Raw genomic sequence first — 18842 nt, 5'->3', positions numbered from 1 at the left:
AAAAGCCTGTCGCCATTGAGCATCTGTGAACTGTTTGCAAATGTCGTTGTGCCAGTGCTCTTTGAATTTGTCCAGTGTGTCATTGTGCGGGCTGGTGTTTAGGGTTGTGTAGAGTTTAGATAGCAGTTTTGTCGGTATGGTACCCGGTCCACATAGTGTATATAGCATCTCAAGAGAGTGAGAGGGAGTCATGTCCATATTGTTCTCTAATAGCGATTTCAATTGAAGATAGGAAAACAGCGTGTTACTAGGTAAGTTATATGTCTGTCTTAGGTCTGTATACGGTATGATTTTGTCATCACAGAATAGTTGGCCCAGATTTGAACAACCATTTTGTATCCACGGGCGAACATTCAGTGTGGGGTTCACAATTGTCAGAATCTGCATCGGCGTCTGTTTTGCCCATTTCCTCCGCTATCTTTTATAAAACATTTTTTTTATTATACTTTTTAGAAAAGTGTTTTATACATTTTACATAAACAAAAAAGACTTATACCAATATATATATAGTGAGGCAAATAATCGGACCATAAAAAAGTCACATTCTAATCCTGATTTGTAATGACAGGAGAAGAATGAGATCTTGGAACTATATGAGTAAACTCATCTAAGTCCAAATTACAATTAATACCTCATCTCATCAAGCAGATATAATTAGTTCATACAGTATACTATACAAAACATATAACAAAACAAAAGTCTTGTCGCCAAATGGGGGTGGGGTGGGGTGGGAGGGATTCTTTTTATTAAAAAAAAAAAAAACAAGTTTGATATTCATTTTGTGTTTATTATTTTTTGTTTCCTTCTGTTATCGTATAAATCTGATTATATTAGATCTACTGCTTTAGAATACTAGTATTCCCAAATCTTATATATTAGAGTTAATACCACTTGATCTGCTTAGCATTTTTTCCATTGTCATTTAAAAAGAGGGACAGAACAGTGGGTAACGCTAATGGGATTGATAGAAAGAAGCGAAAAGGATCTGTCCCTAGAGAATATACATATAAAAATGTACAAATACGTAGATAGTAGAAAAAGCAGTAAAAATTATATACATTTTAATAAAACAGAAAAGGACTCACATATATATGTAACGAAAACCCTAGGCGTAGCTAGCTAACTCGGTTGTAGCGAGTTAGTAACCGTAGTCTACGTCAGGAACATAAAAGGAGGTAAAGGGAAGTGAGATATGACACACAAGTGAACAAGTGAATAGAATAAAATAAACTTGGGCGGACTGAAGATCTCGCTAAATAGCTGCACAGAGTTTAAAGGTGTCACCTAGAGAGGTGAATACTAGACAAAATAGATACTAATGCAACAATATATCTGAAGTATAGCTGATCCTAATAATATCACTCTATGTGTGTTCCATGAACTATGTCGATAATAGTATCTAGAAGTATGTCAACATTCCATAATGAGATGCAGTGTATGGTAAGACGGTTTGCCTGAAGAAAATCCGTCATGCAGGTAGACTCTAGGGATAAACACCTAATAGTGAAAAAGCTAGTGATCACACAATACTGCTGTCAGCGCTTGAGCTAAAGATAGAGGCTGGCTAGGCTGCCTAATAGTGATAGGGTTTGTCCTGAATGCAGGTAAACAATAAAGCGGCTACAAGCTAACTACATCCAATAGTAATGTATATGAAATATAAACAGCAGTGTGATAAGATCGTACGATCCAACAATATCCCTAGATGTAATCAGCCAGGCTGACTAAAAGTATAGCTGAATTGCTGCATGGAATGTAGGAATATAATCTGAAGAGGTACGTACTTAACAGAATGATAGCCGAAGTAACAATGTGTCAGAAATGTTACTAATACTAAATAGTAAAACTCTTAGTGTGTTCCATGAGATGTCTGATGGTAATATCCAGTAATGTATCAAAAGTATATGACTGGGATGCAATGATAAAATCAGAGCGTATAATCAGAACGGTTTGTCTGACGAAAAACCCGTCATGCAGGTAATCTCTAAGGATAACCGACTGATAGTAAAGACACTGGTAATCACACAATACTATCGTCAGCATATAAACTCTAAAAAGGAGAGAGAAAGGGCTAGCTAGGCTGCCTGATGGTGATAGGGTTTATCATGCGTGCAGGTAACGATCAAGCAATGCAATGAGATCGTACAAACACGTTGTATCTCTAAAGGTAGTCAGCCACAAGATTAATAACTAAGAATCACCAACTAATTGCCAGGAAACTTGTGAAACACACACTCCTCGTATTGAAACTGAAATTTGAAATAGAAATAAGCCGATCTGGCTGATAGTAATAGGGTTGATAATGCATGCAGATACAATTGAACTCCAAGGTGGCTAGTCCAATACTTTGCTACAGTTTGTCAAAGCCGGTAACCCATACGTGTCTTAAGTAGCAGTAAAGCTACTAGGAGTAAAAGGAGTAGAGAAAGAGAATAAAATAGACTGAATGGTGCCTTCATGGGCACCAGGTATAGCAAAGAGGAGTAGGAGGAAAGTTAGCTTACGGTCAGATGTCTATATGTAAATTACAGTTATGATATAGAAGTCCTGCAAGTTAGATTGGTGATGAAGAGACTACCCTGATCGGTAGAGCAATTCCTGTTCAACTAAGATGGCAGTCAGCCGTCAAAATTATACAAATCCCAGGGGGCAGTATGATAACGCCAACAGAGGATATATTGACCGGGATAAAAAAGACCAAGGATGATGTCAAAGGAACAGGAATGACGAAAAATATCGGGTAAGTGTCAATCAATTACTGAACAGCAGCCTGAGGTTTGAGAGGTAAATGTCCCAGGGAGAGATGTTAGGTTTGCAAGATGCATTACTGGTACTCTATAGACAAAATACCAAAGCGGCAATCTACAATACAATAATAGAGGCAGACATAGGGCAATATTGTTTGCAAAAAGATATGAATTTTTAGATAAATGTTGATTGCACTCACAAACCCAGTTTGATTGTAGGCATATCGTAACAAATAAATGTAACAGCTTCAGGACTTTGGAACATCAGTGGTGTATATAAGAAAAAGAAAGGGAATAATAGTGCAGAGTATCTCAATAAAAGTTAACACGTTTTATTAATAGTAACACTTACAAAACCGAAGTGTAAAATGGGCACATCACACTCAGGTGGAGGTCTCTTATCACAAGGTCCACAGGAGCAGGAAAAGTCAGATGGATGAATAAACAAATAAAGACAAATATGAAACAAATACTCTGTACACTATAGCCCTACGCATTTCGTTCAACGTTTGAACTTCCTCAGGGGCATCTACTGGAGTGTTGTCCTCATGCAGGCATGAAGTGAAGTCCCAGTCCTCTTCTTTTAAATCCATCTTTGGCGCGAAGCGATCAGCTATGCGCCGTACTTCCGGGTCCGGACTCCGGCGCACTTCCGGTTACGTCCAAATTACGTTCCGGAATTGCTGACCAAGCCTCGTTCTGATTGTCGTTTCGCTAGACAGCAAAAACATGCGTTCAACTTGCGTTCCAATGCTCGTTAATGAGCAGAAAAAAGTCCCCAAAATAATATTAATGAAAAAACAACAGATATATATGTATTAATAACTAAATTAAAATGTCCCAAACTAAAGATTAATATGCAATAAAATGTAAAATACACAAAATGAAACATAAGGGAAGGGGTGAAAGATCACAAAATTCACAGAAAACACATCAAATCAAAATCCACATTTAACCCATTTGGTTTCATAGTTTTTAGTGTGTGGATCCAATAGCCCTCTCTCTTCCTTAGGGCCATCATAAGGTCACCACCTCTTTCGCTTAGGGTTACCTGCTCTATACCTGTACATTTCAAGGTGCTAAAATTAAACAGAGAACAGTTATTACAATGTACTGGCACCGAATGTGTTAACATACCTTTTCTGATATTGTTTCTGTGTTCTTGAAATCTAACTTTTAGTTTCCTCCCCGTCCTCCCCACATACTGCATCCCACACCCACAGGTAAGTAAATACACCACGTGGGTAGAGGAACAGGACACCTTATTTTTGATTTTAAATTTGACTTGTGTCTGGGTACTTACAAAATCTTTAGTGATACTAAATTGATGACCACAACTCTTGCAATTTCCACACGTATAGAAACCTCCCATGTGTTTAGTTTGGTCTTTCCCAGATCGAAAGGTGCTGGGGGTCAAAATCTGTTTTAAGTTGGTACCTTTTCTAAAAATAACTTTAGGGACCTGTGGGATTTGTTTGCTTAAAAATTTGTCCTCAATGAGTAAACCCCAATGTTTTTTAATTATTCTTTGTATGTCGAAAGCCTTTCCATTATACTGAGTATTGAAAGAAAAATCAAAGATTGGGTTTCTGATAGTAACATCTTTTTTCTTATTCTGGAGTAGGTCACTACGGCTAATTTTCCCAACCCGATCAATCTCTGAGTCTATAAATTCAGGGGAGTAGCCTTTCTCCAGAAAACGTTTTTTGAGAATCTCTGATTGTATGAAAAAAGAATCTAAATCGGTACAGTTTCTGCGCAGCCTGACGAATTGGCCTTTGGGAACCCCCCTAAGCCAATTCGGATGGTGCCCGCTCTTAGTATCGATAAAACTATTGGAATCAATAGTCTTAAAGAATGTCTTGGTTTTGATCTCCTGATCCTCAATATATATCGATAGATCGAGGAAATCGATATTATGGACCTCTATCTTGGGGGTAAAAACCAAAGACAGGGAATTACAGTTGACATATTTAAAGAAATCATGGAGAAGATCTATAGGGCCCCGCCAGATCATCAGGACATCGTCGATGTACCTTCTCCAGAGCACCACGTTTGCACCGAACGGATTGTTGGACCAAATAGATGACCTTTCCCAATGGTCCACAAACACGTTGGCATAGCTCGGTGCAAACTTGGTGCCCATTGCAGTGCCCTTGATCTGGAGAAAATAATCCCCATCAAAACCAAAAAAATTATGTGTAAGGATAAAACGGATAGCTTCCTCCAAAAATGAACAGAGAGAAGGTTCAAGTTCAGTATCCTGCGCTAGATTACTCTTAACCGCCTCAACACCAAGGTCATGATCTATTACGGTGTAGAGTGAGGTCACATCAAGAGTAGCCCAAATAAACTCATCCCTCCACTCAATACTTTCCAATTCCTGAATGAGGTGCTTTGTATCCCTCGGGTATGACAAGGCTCTCTGGGCATATTTTTGCAGATGGAAATCAATATACTCAGAGAGCCTTGAGGTCAGAGAATCAATGCCACTTATTATCGGCCTCCCAGGGGTTTTTTCTTTGCATTTATGAAGTTTTGGAAGAAAGTAAAAAGTGGGTACTTTAGGAGATTCTATGAAAATAAAGGAATAGGTGGACTCATCAATAGTGCCTGCTGTTCTGGCATTCTGTAACAATCTTTTGAGATCTTGATTATACTCATAATTGGGGTTGGAATTAAGTTTTATATAAGTGATATGATCATTTAAAAGTCTGTAGGATTCTGCAACATAATATTGTGTTGACATGATGACCACCCCTCCTCCCTTATCAGCACTTTTGATAGTCAACTCCTTTCTCTTACTCAGATCAATCAAGGTTTTACTCTCTCCTGGGGTAAGATTTCTATGTTTACCTTTTCTGGCCTGATCTCTTCCAAGTTTGTCGAAATCCCTGATAATCATTTTGTTAAAGGCTTCGATCTGGCTTCCTCGTTCGTTTGGACAAAATTTAGATTTTGGTTTAAATCTCTGTAACTCCCTATCTTTAGTGGAGTTCAAAAAACCCTCACTGGTTTTCTGAACCCCTTCAGGACGGAGTCAATAGTGCACGTTCTGATCAAAACAAAACGTAAACAAAAACTGGAATTTGCGATTTGTGTCTGTTCACCCGTAGTTCCCCTCTTTCAAATTATATGCACCCACACTTATTATATATCATTTTGTTCAGGAGAAACAGGGCTTTAATCTATCATTAACTATTCATATATGGAACATCATTTATTATGAATAAAAGTAAAAAAAATGTGAGAAAATAAGATTTTTTTTTAAATTTGCATTTCCGTCTGACATTTTAACTGTGAATGTCATAATACTGTTAGGTTTTACTGCAAAAGAAATGCACATATTTGTAATCAGCGATGTCTCACGAGTACAACAGTACCCCCCATTAACAGGTTTTATGTTGTTTTGGAAAGTTACAGGGTCAAATATAGAACATTACATTTTCAAATTGAAATTTGCCAGATTGGTAATGTTACCTTTGAGACGGTGTGGTAGCCCAGGAATGAGAATTACCCCCATAATGTCATACCATTTGAAAAAGTAGACAAGCCAAGGTATTGAAAGTGGGGTATGTTTAGTCTTTTTTAGTAGCCACTTAGTCACAAACACTGGCCAAAGTTAGCGTTCATATTTGTTTTTGTGTGAAAAAAAGCAAAAAACGAATATTTGGCCAGTGTTTGTGACTAAGTGGCTACTAAGAAAGACTGGACATACCCCACCTGCAATACCTCGGGTTGTCTACTTTTGCAAATGGTATGCCATCATGGGGGTAATTCTCATTCCTGTGCTGCCATATGCTCTCAAAGGCAACATAACCAATCTGGCAAATTTCAATGTGAAAAAAATGAAATGCAAGCCTTATATGTGACTCTCTAACGTTCCTAAACACCATAAAACCTGTACATGGGGGGTACTGTTATTCTCGGGAGACTTCACTAAACACAAATATTAGTGTTTTAAAACAGTAAAACATATTACAACAATAATATAGACCATAAAAGTGCAGTTCGCTTGTAAAAAATGCAAAAAACGTAACTTTTACTTAAAATATCATCGTTGTAATACAATTTACCAGTTTGAAACACGAATATTTGAGTTCAGCGAAGTCTCCCGAGTAAAACAGTACCCCCTATGTACAGGTTTTATGGTGTCTTGGAGAGTTACAGGGTCAAATATAGTGCTTGCGAATTAAATTCTCTGCACTTTCTCCCTGTGTTGTCATGCATGTCAATCAAATTTTAATTAATCAAATCACATAATTACATTAAAAGATTATTTAAATATACATGTAGAATTTTAATATATATGCATTTATAGGTATTTAAATTCTACGTGTATACTAATGTAATCTTTTATGTAATTATATGTATTTATCTATATATATATATTTGCGGTTATTTGTATTTTATATATATATAGATATATATAGAATGTCATTCTAAGTGTATTTTGTTACCGATATATATATATTAATAACAAAATACAGTTAGAATGAAATTACATATGCATATATAATTTATATTAAATTTTGTTTCAATATTTTATTTATTTATTTTATTATTTAATTTATTTATTATTTTAATTATACGTATTTATATATAATATATATATGTACATCTATTATATATATAATATATATACATATTATATATATGTAACGTCATTCTAAGTGTATTTTAATATTAATATATATACTTATATTAATATTAAAATACACTTTGCATGACGTTACATATATATAATATGTATATATATTATATATATAATATATATACATATTATATATATATAAAAATATATTTAATTTATTTTTACACTTGTCTTTTATTTATTTTTTATACTTCCCACCAGCAGGGGGACTGTCTGATATTTCAAACAGTCCCCCTGCTGGCAGATCCACAGCCAGCTATAGGGGGCCATGTGATCGCTCTTTGAGAGCGATCACATGGCCCCCGGGGGCCTCATTTGCCGTGGGAGGGCTGCCTGGGCTGTGAGGCAGTCCTCCCGAAGCGGATCGCGGCGGAGGTAAGTATAACTTACCTCCTGGGGCTGCAAGCCGTTACGGCGTGCTATGCCGTCATAACGGCTTTAAAGCCCACTTAACCCGTGACGGCATAGCACGCCGTAACGGCGTTAAGGGGTTAATAAAAAATCTTTTGATCGACATTTTTCTAATGAATTTCTGTGCATCAATAAAAAGTTGAAAACAATTTGGGGGCTCTTCAGGGACAAATTTCAAACCCTTGCCCCTGAGGAAGTTCAAACGTTTTGTAAGTGTTACTATTAATAAAACGTGTTAACTTTTATTGAGATACTCTGCACTATTATTCTCTTTCCTTTTCTTATATACACCACTGATGTTCCAAAATCCTGAAGCTGTTACATTTATTTGTTACGATATGCCTACAATCAAACTGGGTTTGTGAGTGCAATCAACATTTATCTAAAAAATCATATATTTTTGCAAACAATATTGCCCTATGTCTGCCTCTATTATTGTATTGTAGATTGCCGCTTTGGCATTTTGTCTATATTTGTTATGAGGATATGAGGAGTCCTTTCTTCTACAATACTATATAACAATGGGTAATTTTTTGTGTGTTTTTCACTCATTACCCACTAAGTGTGTTTTATCTGCACACAGGTGTATTTGTACCTATTGTTGACATATATTACTGGTACTCTGCACACCACAGTATGGGTCCCTGGGGCGGAGCACTTGGAGAGCAGGGTGGGCCAGTGCTCCAATAGCACCAGCTGCTATGTAGCAGTTGAACCAGAACTTTTATTTTGCTTTGTAGTATCACTTATGTTTAATTGCACCTCACCTGTATCTGATCAATTAGCTAGCAGGCTTTTAAAAAGAAGGGATCAGCATGCTGCAGAGTGAGGGAGAAAAATCCAGCTAGGAGAACTGAAGGAGAGAAAATGAACTATTGTGTTTATTGCAAAGCTATTTCGTTTTTTTGAAAATTGGTAAGTGGGAAAGCCACCCAATTCCAGATAGTAATTACTCTGTTTAGTAAGTGCTCAGACAAGAGCAAGGAATTTTGTTTTGTTTATTTTACATTTGAAACACCTGTATATAACTTTCCCTGAGGAAGTCCCCTGGACGAAACACGTCGGATTACACCTTTTAAGAGGACTTACTATTGATGCTGTCGATACCACCTTGGAGTGGATTACATGCTGTTTTATTTGGACCTTTTTTACAAAAGAGGATTTTGTCCCATACACTTCTGACTACGGATGATGGGCCTGATATTCACTGTTATCTTGTGAGTTCTATATAGTCATCCTGCGTGTCTTGATATTTTTGTTCTGTAATACACTATGTGCGATTTATTTATTTTCCTATAGATATCGCCCACTTCGTTATTACAAGGTTGTATATATATCTCTACATCTACACCTTAGAAGTGTATATCTCTTGTTTTGCATTCCTACTTTTTTATTCCATTATATTATTGTTCTGGTGTTCTTAGAGGGTACACTGTTTAGTAGGTTTGCTGTTGTCTGTTTTTTAGTGGTTGGGTACTTTTATTGCCTTCACCAAATAAATCTGAAAACAGAGCTGGATGTGTCCTGGACTTTCATTACCCTAGAAGGCTGTGGTTACAAGATCAGTGGCAAAGTCCTACCTGTAAAGGAGGTGGTTTGTTACAAGACGTACTAAATCGGATTCGATTGCTATTTTTTTACCCATATTTCCACGACTCGCCTAAGCTCTGTGTAGCAACTACGCTGCTTCGTTATGTGGCTATTACCGCTCCTCTTCGCTCTTCTCGTTCCAGACCGTTATTGATTTCTTATGTCAGACCTCACAAGCTGGTCTCGTCTCCTACTCTGGCGAGATGGATTAGATGATTGTTGGCATTGGTGGTAGTGAATTCGACCTTCAGAGCGCATTCGGTTAGAGGCGCGGCGGCTTCTGGAGCCTTCATGGCGGGCGCTTCTCTTCAGGACATCATGCGTTCAGCTGACTGACTTCTCGAGAAGATACCTTTCGTCAATTTTATTTTAGGCTGTCGTATCATGCTTCCTTTGCTTTGCTTTTACCCATAATCAATCACCGACAGTACAACATCCCAGAAAACACACCCTAATTTCCCTAAGGAAGACAATTACCTGACCTATCTACCACAGCCCTGGAGAAAAGACTAACACCTAAAATAGGTCAACTTAAGGCAAACAAAGAATAAGGGGAGGGGAAAACTGCGAGGGAAATATTTGCCTCCTGTCATTAATAAAATTAAGATTATAGTTACACTAAAGCTAGTATAATCTACAATTCGATAATTAGACATAATGTAATTCGATAAAAGGAAATGTTTCAATTACAAATCAAATATTAAATTTTATTAGAAATAAAAATAAAAAAAATGTAAAAATGTAATATTTTTATTAGTGATATTGCAGAAGGTCTTGATAGAAACATAGAAACATAGAAACATAGAATGTGACGGCAGATAAGAACCATTCGGCCCATCTAGTCTGCCCAGTTTTCTAAATACTTTCATTAGTCCCTGGCCTTATCTTATAGTTAGGATAGCCTTATGCCTGTCCCACGCATGCTTAAACTCCTTTACTGTGTTAACCTCTACCACTTCAGCTGGAAGGCTATTCCATGCATCCACTACCCTCTCAGTAAAGTAATACTTCCTGATATTATTTTTAAACCTTTGTCCCTCTAATTTAAGACTATGTCCTCTTGTTGTGGTAGTTTTTCTTCTTTTAAATATAGTCTCCTCCTTTACTGTGTTGATTCCCTTTATGTATTTAAATGTTTCAATCATATCCCCCCTGTCTCGTCTTTCCTCCAAGCTATACATGTTAAGATCCTTTAACCTTTCCTGGTAAGTTTTATCCTGCAATCCATGAACCAGATCTTGATGGTAAGGTATGTCTTTTTGCTGATGATACTAAAATATGTTGATGTTCCAAGAGGGATAAGCCAAATGGCTAATGATTTAGGTAAACTATAAAAATGGTCAGAGTTGTGGCAACTGACATTTAATGTGGATAAGTGCAAGATAATGCATCTTGGACGTAAAAACCCAAGGGCAGAGTACAGAATATTTGATAGAGTCCTAACCTCAACATCTGTGGAAAGGGATTTAGGGGTAATTATTTCTGATGACTTAAAGGTAGGCAGACAATGTAATAGAGCAGCAGGAAATGCTAGCAGAATGCTTGGTTGTATAAGGAGAGGCATTAGCAGTAGAAAGAGGGAAGTGCTCGTGCCATTGTACAGAACACTGGTGAGACCTCACTTGGAGTACTGTACGCAGTACTGGAGACCGTATCTTCAGAAGGATATTGATACCTTAGAGAGAGTTCAGAGAAGGGCTACTAAACTGGTTCATGGATTGCAGGATAAAACTTACCAGGAAAGGTTAAAGGATCTTAACATGTATAGCTTGGAGGAAAGACGAGACAGGGGGGATATGAAAGAAACATTTAAATACATAAAGGGAATCAACACAGTAAAGGAGGAGACTATATTTAAAAGAAGAAAAACTACCACAACAAGAGGACATAGTCTTAAATTAGAGGGACAAAGGTTTAAAAAAAATATCAGGAAGTATTACTTTACTGAGAGGGTAGTGGATGCATAGAATAGCCTTCCAGCTGAAGTGGTAGAGGTTAACACAGTAAAGGAGTTTAAGCATGCGTGGGGTAGGCATAAGGCTATCCTAACTATAAGAGAAGGCCAGAGACTAATGAAAGTATTTAGAAAATTGGGCAGACTAGATGGGACGAATGGTTCTTATCTGCCGTCACATTCTATGTTTCTATGTTTCTATATTTCTAGGCAGGAAAATAAAGGTGGTGTATGCAGCTCTGGCAGTAGCAGCTAGGCAAGAAGATGTTTTTTTTTTTTATATTTTGACACTTTTTAATTTGCTTGATGCTGAGGTGTCTCACTGTTCATGTCAATCTGTCTCCATCCACTAGTGGGAATAATATAATGACCAAGGTGTCAGCAGTACCCATGGCTGAGAAAGATGTGCTAAGACTATAAGAGACACTACAGTTAATAATGGATTGGATAACACGACCCCTACCCTTCCTTCAGTTTTATCTTGGGATTAGTACACAGCATTAATGATAGTGGTTTTGTTTTTATTATTAAAATATATGCTATTTGAATAATTGTTGTGTGTACTGGCATAACTTTATTAACGCCTTAAAGACGGCGGGCGTCCTTTTTGGGGCGGTCCTAAATGCCAGTGGGCGGCATAGAATGTCTCCGTCATCCTTCATACTTACTGGGTACCCTGCCGATCCCAGCATGCGGTCGTGGTCCTGGACTCTGCCTGGGAGCTCAGACAGACCCACTCTGCCAGATCCCCCCCCCAGCCATCTGATATATATGATCTATGTACTTTTATATACACATACACATACATACATCATTAATAAAAGTGTATTTTAAATACACTTAGAATGATGTTAATGATATATATATATATATGCAATGCTCAAAATCTGAATTAATTAAATATTCTTCTGAAATAATTTGTTCTTTACATAGTTGAATGTGCTGACAACAAAATCACACAAAAATAAAAAAAATGGAAATCAAAATTTTCAACCCATGGAGGTCTGGATTTGGAGTCACACTCAAAATTAAAGTGGAAAAACACACTACAGGCTGATCCAACTTTGATATAATGTCCTTAAAAAAAGTCAAAATGAGGCTCAGTAGTGTATGTGGCCTCCACGTGCCTGTATGACCTCCCTACAACACCTGTGCATGCTCCTGATGAGGTGGTGGATGGTCTCCTGAGGGATCTCCTCCCAGACCCGGACTAAAGCATCTGCCAACTCCTGGACAGTCTGTGGTGCAACGTGACGTTGGTGGATGGAGCGAGACATGATGTCCCAGATGTGCTCAATTGGATTCAGGTCTGGGGAACGGGCGGGCCAGTCCATAGCATCAATGCCTTCGTCTTGCAGGAACTGCTGACACACTCCAGCCATATGATGTCTAGCATTATCTTGCATTAGGAGGAACCCAGGGCCAACCGCACCAGCATATGGTCTCACAAGGGGTCTGAGGATCTCATCTCGGTACCTAATGGCAGTCAGGCTACCTCTGGCGAGCACATGGAGGGCTGTGCGACCCCCCCAAAGAAATGCCACCCCACACCATTACTGACGCACTGCCAAACTGGTCATGCTGGAGGATGTTGCAGGCAGCAGAATGTTCTCCATGGCATCTCCAGACTCTGTCACGTTTGTCACATATGCTCAGTGTGAACCTGCTTTCATCTGTGAAGAGCACAGGGCGCCAGTGGCGAATTTGCCAATCTTGGTGTTCTCTGGCAAATGCCAAACGTCCTGCACAGTATTGGGCTGTAAGCACAACCCCCACCTGTGAACGTCAGGCCCCCATACCACCCTCATGGAGTCTGTTTCTGACTGTTTGAGCAGACACATGCATATTTGTGGCCTGCTGGAGGTCATTTTGCAGGGCTCTGGCAGTGCTCCTCCTGTTCCTCCTTGCACAAAGGCGGAGGTATCGGTCCTGCTGCTGGCTTGTTGCCCTCCTACGGCCTCCTCCACATCTCCTGATGTACTGGCCTGTCTCCTGGTAGCGCCTCCATGCTCTGGACACTACGCTGACAGACACAGCAAACCTTCTTGCCACAGCTCGCATTGATGTGCAATCTTGGATGAGCTGCACTACCTGAGCCACTTGTGAGGGTTGTAGACTCCGTCTCATGCTACCACTAAAGTGAAAGCACCACCAGCATTCAAAAATGACCAAAACATCAGCCAGGAAGCATAGGAACTGAAAAGTGGTCTGTGGTCACCACCTGCAGAACCACTCCTTTATTGGGGGGTGTCTTGCTAATTGCCTATAATTTCTGCAGGGACTCCTGATCTGGCTCCCTGCACTTCCGCAGTCAGTGTGAAGTGCAGCGAGACGGATCAGTGCTGATCCTTTTCACCCTGTAAAAGAAAAAGTTAAGTTAAATCCCACCCCCCTTTCCCCTGCTTTAATAAAATTAACCCCTTCCCTGCCAATCACTACAGTGACCAATTGGCAGGGACTACATTTTAGTGTGATTTTTTTTTTTTTTTTTAGCTTTTAACTTTTTAACTTTTTAACTTTTATTTATGTTTTTTACCCTCAGGGGTTACATTTATTTGACTAAGTCATTGAAATATATTTAGCTAGCTGAGGTGGGTGGAAGTTAGTGGGGAATCGGGTAATTTAGTATTAGACTAGCTAGGGGTTAACGTAAAAAAAAGCTTTACAAAGTTAAAAAAGGAAAAAATACAAAAGTTTTGATAAGGTTTAACCCTCCCCCCCTTTACCCAGTCCAAATAATAATTAACCCCTCCCCTGCCAGTTGATCACTGCCTACAATCTTCTTATAGAGCCCTAGGCCATCTTTATGTAGAGAAACAATTTGTTTTTCAGATCCTCAGAGAGTTCTTTGCAATGAGGTGCCATGTCGAACTTTCAGTGACCAGTATGAGAGAGTGTGAGAGCGATAACACCAAGTTTAACACACCGGCTCCCCATTCACACCTGAGACCTTGTAACGCTAACGAGTCACATGACACCGGGGATGGAAAATGGCTAAACGGGCCCAATTTTGGCATTTGCACTTCCAGGGGTGAACTCACTTTTGTTGCCAACGGTTTAGACTTTAATGTGTTGAGTTATATGGAGGGGACAGCAAATTTACCCTGTTATACAAGCTGTACACTCACTACTTTACATTGTAGCAGAGGGTAATTTCTTCAGTGTTGTCACATGAAAATATATAATAACATTTTTACAAAAATGTGAGGGTGTACTCACTTTTGTGAGATACTGTATATCTCCAAATCAAAGTTTGTATAAGTGGCACTGACAGAGTTTGCACACAAGGAACCCAAACCATTCTAACTGGGATCAAGGGCCAATCTATCTCCCACTCAAACTTGGAAAAGTTTGGAAAAGGAACTTTTTCTTTTATATTACACTTTCAAATAAAAAATATATTTTCTTTCTGCAGTGAGTTAACAAAAAATATCAAACTCTAAATCAGTTCAGAATCAAACTTGGTGTAAATGGCAGGGAGTAGGTAGAGCAGTGGGAGTAGGTACAGCAGTAGCCTGTAACCACCACCAGTATCACACTAAGATCAATTAACGTATTATTAAACAGAATGTATCTATCTCTAAATCAAAGTTTGTGTAAGTGGCACTAACAGAAGCTAGGATCATCAGTAACCCAACCAGTCTCTCACTAGGGTCAATGACCCAGGATAGCTTACTCTAACTCAGAGTTGGTATAAGTGACATTACTTATTTAATCCAGCACTGAATGAAGCTCCTGTTGCTGTTCAGTGCATCCCCATGTGACATCATTGGAGCCACACAGATGAGTTTTAGTAAGTTAGTAGCCCTGGTCCACAACTGCCAATATCTCTGAATATGCAGAGTTTTAACATGATACACAGCACATACAAACGCATAAGACTACAAAAAACTGAAATGGTCATGGTGGTTGGAGTAACCCATTAAGAAAGTAAAAAGCTTACCATAGGGACAAAAGAACAATAATAGTATAATGCCCTCCAGCACCACAAGGGTACAGAAAAAAAAATCATATTCGTTTTTATTTTATATTTTTAATATTTTTATTTTTTTTCTACATGTCATTTTTCTATTATATTTTATTATATCTATAATTTATGTATAGTTTACAATATTTTGTCATTTATTTATTTTTCATCTTTTTATTCCATAACAAATTAGACCTTTGTATTATATTTCTTTTATATTTTTATTATTGTTGTTTAGAAATAAGTTTCCTTTGGTATATTTATAATTATCATAAATGTGCAATTTTTTTTTAATATTTATGCTCCCTTCAGCAAGGAATCTGGTGCATATTTTTAATGTATTAGTACATAGTAACTAATTGCTATTAGATTGTATTGTTTCCCTTCAGTTACTGTGTAAATAAAAAGTAGAGTGCAATATTATTTGTCTCCTGCACTATTACTCTTCTTATGTAAGGTTTACCGCTATATGGATCTGGAATTTGACTCAAAAACATCTCAAGGAAAGCCTATTTTACCTTAAGGCACATTTTTATATGCATTTGTGAGTACAATAATTAATTATTTAAACAATTATTGTTCTTTGTGTCCCTACAGGATTTGCTGTATCTCCACTATCTTTTTGTATATACAGCAGCAATCTAAGTCTAAGCAGACTCATACTTGGAACAATGACACAAGCTCTAACTCCCTCACAGGTATAGCAATGGTAAAAACATGAAATACTGTCTGCTGGTCTGTCATCCTCAAAATCTCTAGCCAAAGTATCTGAAATAATCCAGTTGGAAATATACTTATTTTACTCCCTTTCCCCCCCTCTATTTTTCCTAAATTTTATTTTTTTATTTTTACATTTTGATTGTCCAAAAGATGCAGGCCACATTATTGGACAAACCACTTGTCCATCATGGCAACCTAAGTTCTTTGTCAGCCCTTGTTGGTGCCATAGGAGCAGAATCCCTATTCCTGAAGCATTTGGGAATTGCCTTGTTGTTTGCTTGGTTTTACATTCACATGACATTGGAGATATGGACTTCAACTGAAAAGCAGATCATTCCAAATTCAGCCCAATTGAAACTCAACTGAATACTCAAGTGTAGATGCAAACACATATGTTTTTACTTTATTATTTTAAATTGTGTTTTTTGCTTTTATTCCTAGATAAGTTACGGTGCAACTAGTTTTCAACTCACTGACAGAAATGTTTACCCAACTATTTTCCGAACGCTTCAAAATGATCACATAATTTATTCAGTGATATCCAAGCTGCTGAAGTTCTATGGCTGGACCTGGATCGGGATACTTGCTTCTGATGATGCAAGTGGAGATGAGGAAACTGAAGTATTATCCAAGCATTTAAATAGCGATGGCATCTGTGTTTCATTTCTAAGAAAAACTAGCCTTCATGCATGTATAGATGATGAAACGAAATTCAGACTAAGGAATACTATTAGAAAGTCAGAAGCACAGGTCATTGTACTGTGTGGTTCATTTTCTGCATATATTATATATACCTTACAAAGGTTAAGAGAAGTGCTTAAAGACAAGACATTAATACTTGGGCCAACTTGGGCCCTAAATCTAGATTTTTTAAATGAGCTACCAGATATATTTAATGGCAGTCTTTCACTTCATTATTATGCTGATGAACCTCCAGAAATCCTAGATTTAGCATATTCATTTCATCCTTCAAAACACCCAAAGGACAGATTACTTGAAGATATCTGGATATATTACTTTAGATGTTTATCAAAAAATCAAACAAAGAACCAATATTATGAACGCAAATTAAAATTTGAGCTTACTAACTGCACTGAGGAAAAAAATATAGCAGGTATTCCTGGTTTTCGTAGAGAAGGACATTTTTCTCAAGTGTACCATGCAGTAAACGCTTTGGCTATTGTGCTGAACACTTTATGTGTCTCTCTGGATACACATTGTAACGGAAAAATAAATCCCATCTACAGATATAAATATCAGGTAAACAATGTACACTCATTTACTGAGTTATCATTTCTATTGCCCTGCAAGAACCATCCCTGGTGAACCTCGCTAAATATGGTCTAATGAGCTCTCTTCAGCGGAGTCCGTGTAACCCGACTATTTTCCCTCTCAGTCAGGCTGGAACCGTTAGTAACTAGATGAGACATAGTTCTGGGAGTAATCTGCTTTATTCAGGACAAACACTCTCAATTTATACACAGAGGGGTCTCCATATAGAAACATAGCAAGCCACTCCCTGGCGTTCCTGTGTCTAGGAGATAATTGAGTCAGAAAACTGTAACTCAATTATCTCTCAGTTACAGGGAAGCATAATATTTTAACAATCCCCAAAAGTACCCCCAATGTTAACAGGAACCCCAATCTCCACCGGGGCAAAGTTCTGACTAGCCGACCATGAAGTGAAAGCCCAAAACAGGTCCATGGAAATTGGATGGCCAGTCTCGATTTGGGGGTTCCTGTGCGATCACAGTCGGTAGTTCCTATCTCCCGAATGGCGCTCGTCTAGCTGGTCGGGAAGTGGCAGCGGTACTATCTTTGACGGGATTCGTGCAAGTGCATAGCCAAAAAGAGTTCCATTTACTCGACGAGCAAGTGTTCGGGAGCCAAAACGGTTGCCATCCTTTCAAACACGTGCGTTCGGTTAGCACTCATTAATTATTTCCTTTGCGGTTGCACGTATGTTAATCGATGTTCCAGGGGTAGTCCTCGTTCAGGAGTTGAACTAAGTGGTTTTGGGTACAGTGAGGGGAAAAAGAGTGTTTAATCCCCTGCTGACTTTGGAACGTTTGCCCACTGACAAAGCAAATGATTAGTCTATAATTTAATGGTAGGTGTATGTAACGGAACGCCTGGCACCCTGACTGGGTACCTCCATTTGACATATGCTCCTAGTGCTTCCCGAGGGCTCCAAGCACTCCAGTAGACACCATAACGACTGCAGACCCCACGCACCACCACAGCTTGGTTGGGGTCTCGCCGTCTTCCACCCACTCTGGACCCAAGACCAGGATCCAGCTTCCAGTAGGTAGACCTCTCTTGTAATCCAGAGAGAAGGAACAGGAACAGGAACAAGCTCTTACAAGAGCTTACTCTGGGGAGTATAGTGATTATAGCAATCCCCAGAGTGTAGGTAGTTCTCCAATTCCCCAAACATGAGTCAAGACTTCATGAAGGGTAGAACAGGTCTGTTTAATGCAAGCCAGCATTCACAATTTATACAATTCCTCAGGCCTGAGGCACACCACCTGGACCTGATGGAACACAGGCACACAAATGACACAAGCCAATCAAAGCAATACAACAATGTCCGACACTCCCACATACAGCACACAAGCACTCCCCTCTGCCTGGGAAATAATTAAAGCAGCTAATACAATAACCTAATTATCCACAAGCAGAAAAACACACATTTTCCCCAAAGTTCAGAAAACACCCCAAAACATAACACATCCCCATAAATATCCCTGGATAGCACTGATCTGGGGGACCAACATATCCAAAAATCACCCAGATCAG

General features: G+C 38.5%; 1 protein-coding gene across 1 annotated transcript in view; it reads left to right on the top strand.

Annotated features, from left to right (window-relative positions):
• The window catches only part of LOC134566000 (uncharacterized), a 59300-nt gene that overhangs the window by 9229 nt on the left and 31229 nt on the right, over positions 1-18842 (top strand). The window contains exon 3 of the mRNA XM_063425714.1: positions 16485-17303. Coding sequence (XP_063281784.1) covers positions 16485-17303 — 819 coding nt within the window. The remainder of the gene's footprint in view (positions 1-16484; positions 17304-18842) is intronic.

Source organism: Pelobates fuscus, chromosome 6 (assembly GCF_036172605.1).
Source record: "Pelobates fuscus isolate aPelFus1 chromosome 6, aPelFus1.pri, whole genome shotgun sequence".
Classification (NCBI taxonomy): Eukaryota; Metazoa; Chordata; class Amphibia; order Anura; family Pelobatidae; genus Pelobates; species Pelobates fuscus.
This window is presented reverse-complemented; position numbering and strand designations above follow the sequence as displayed.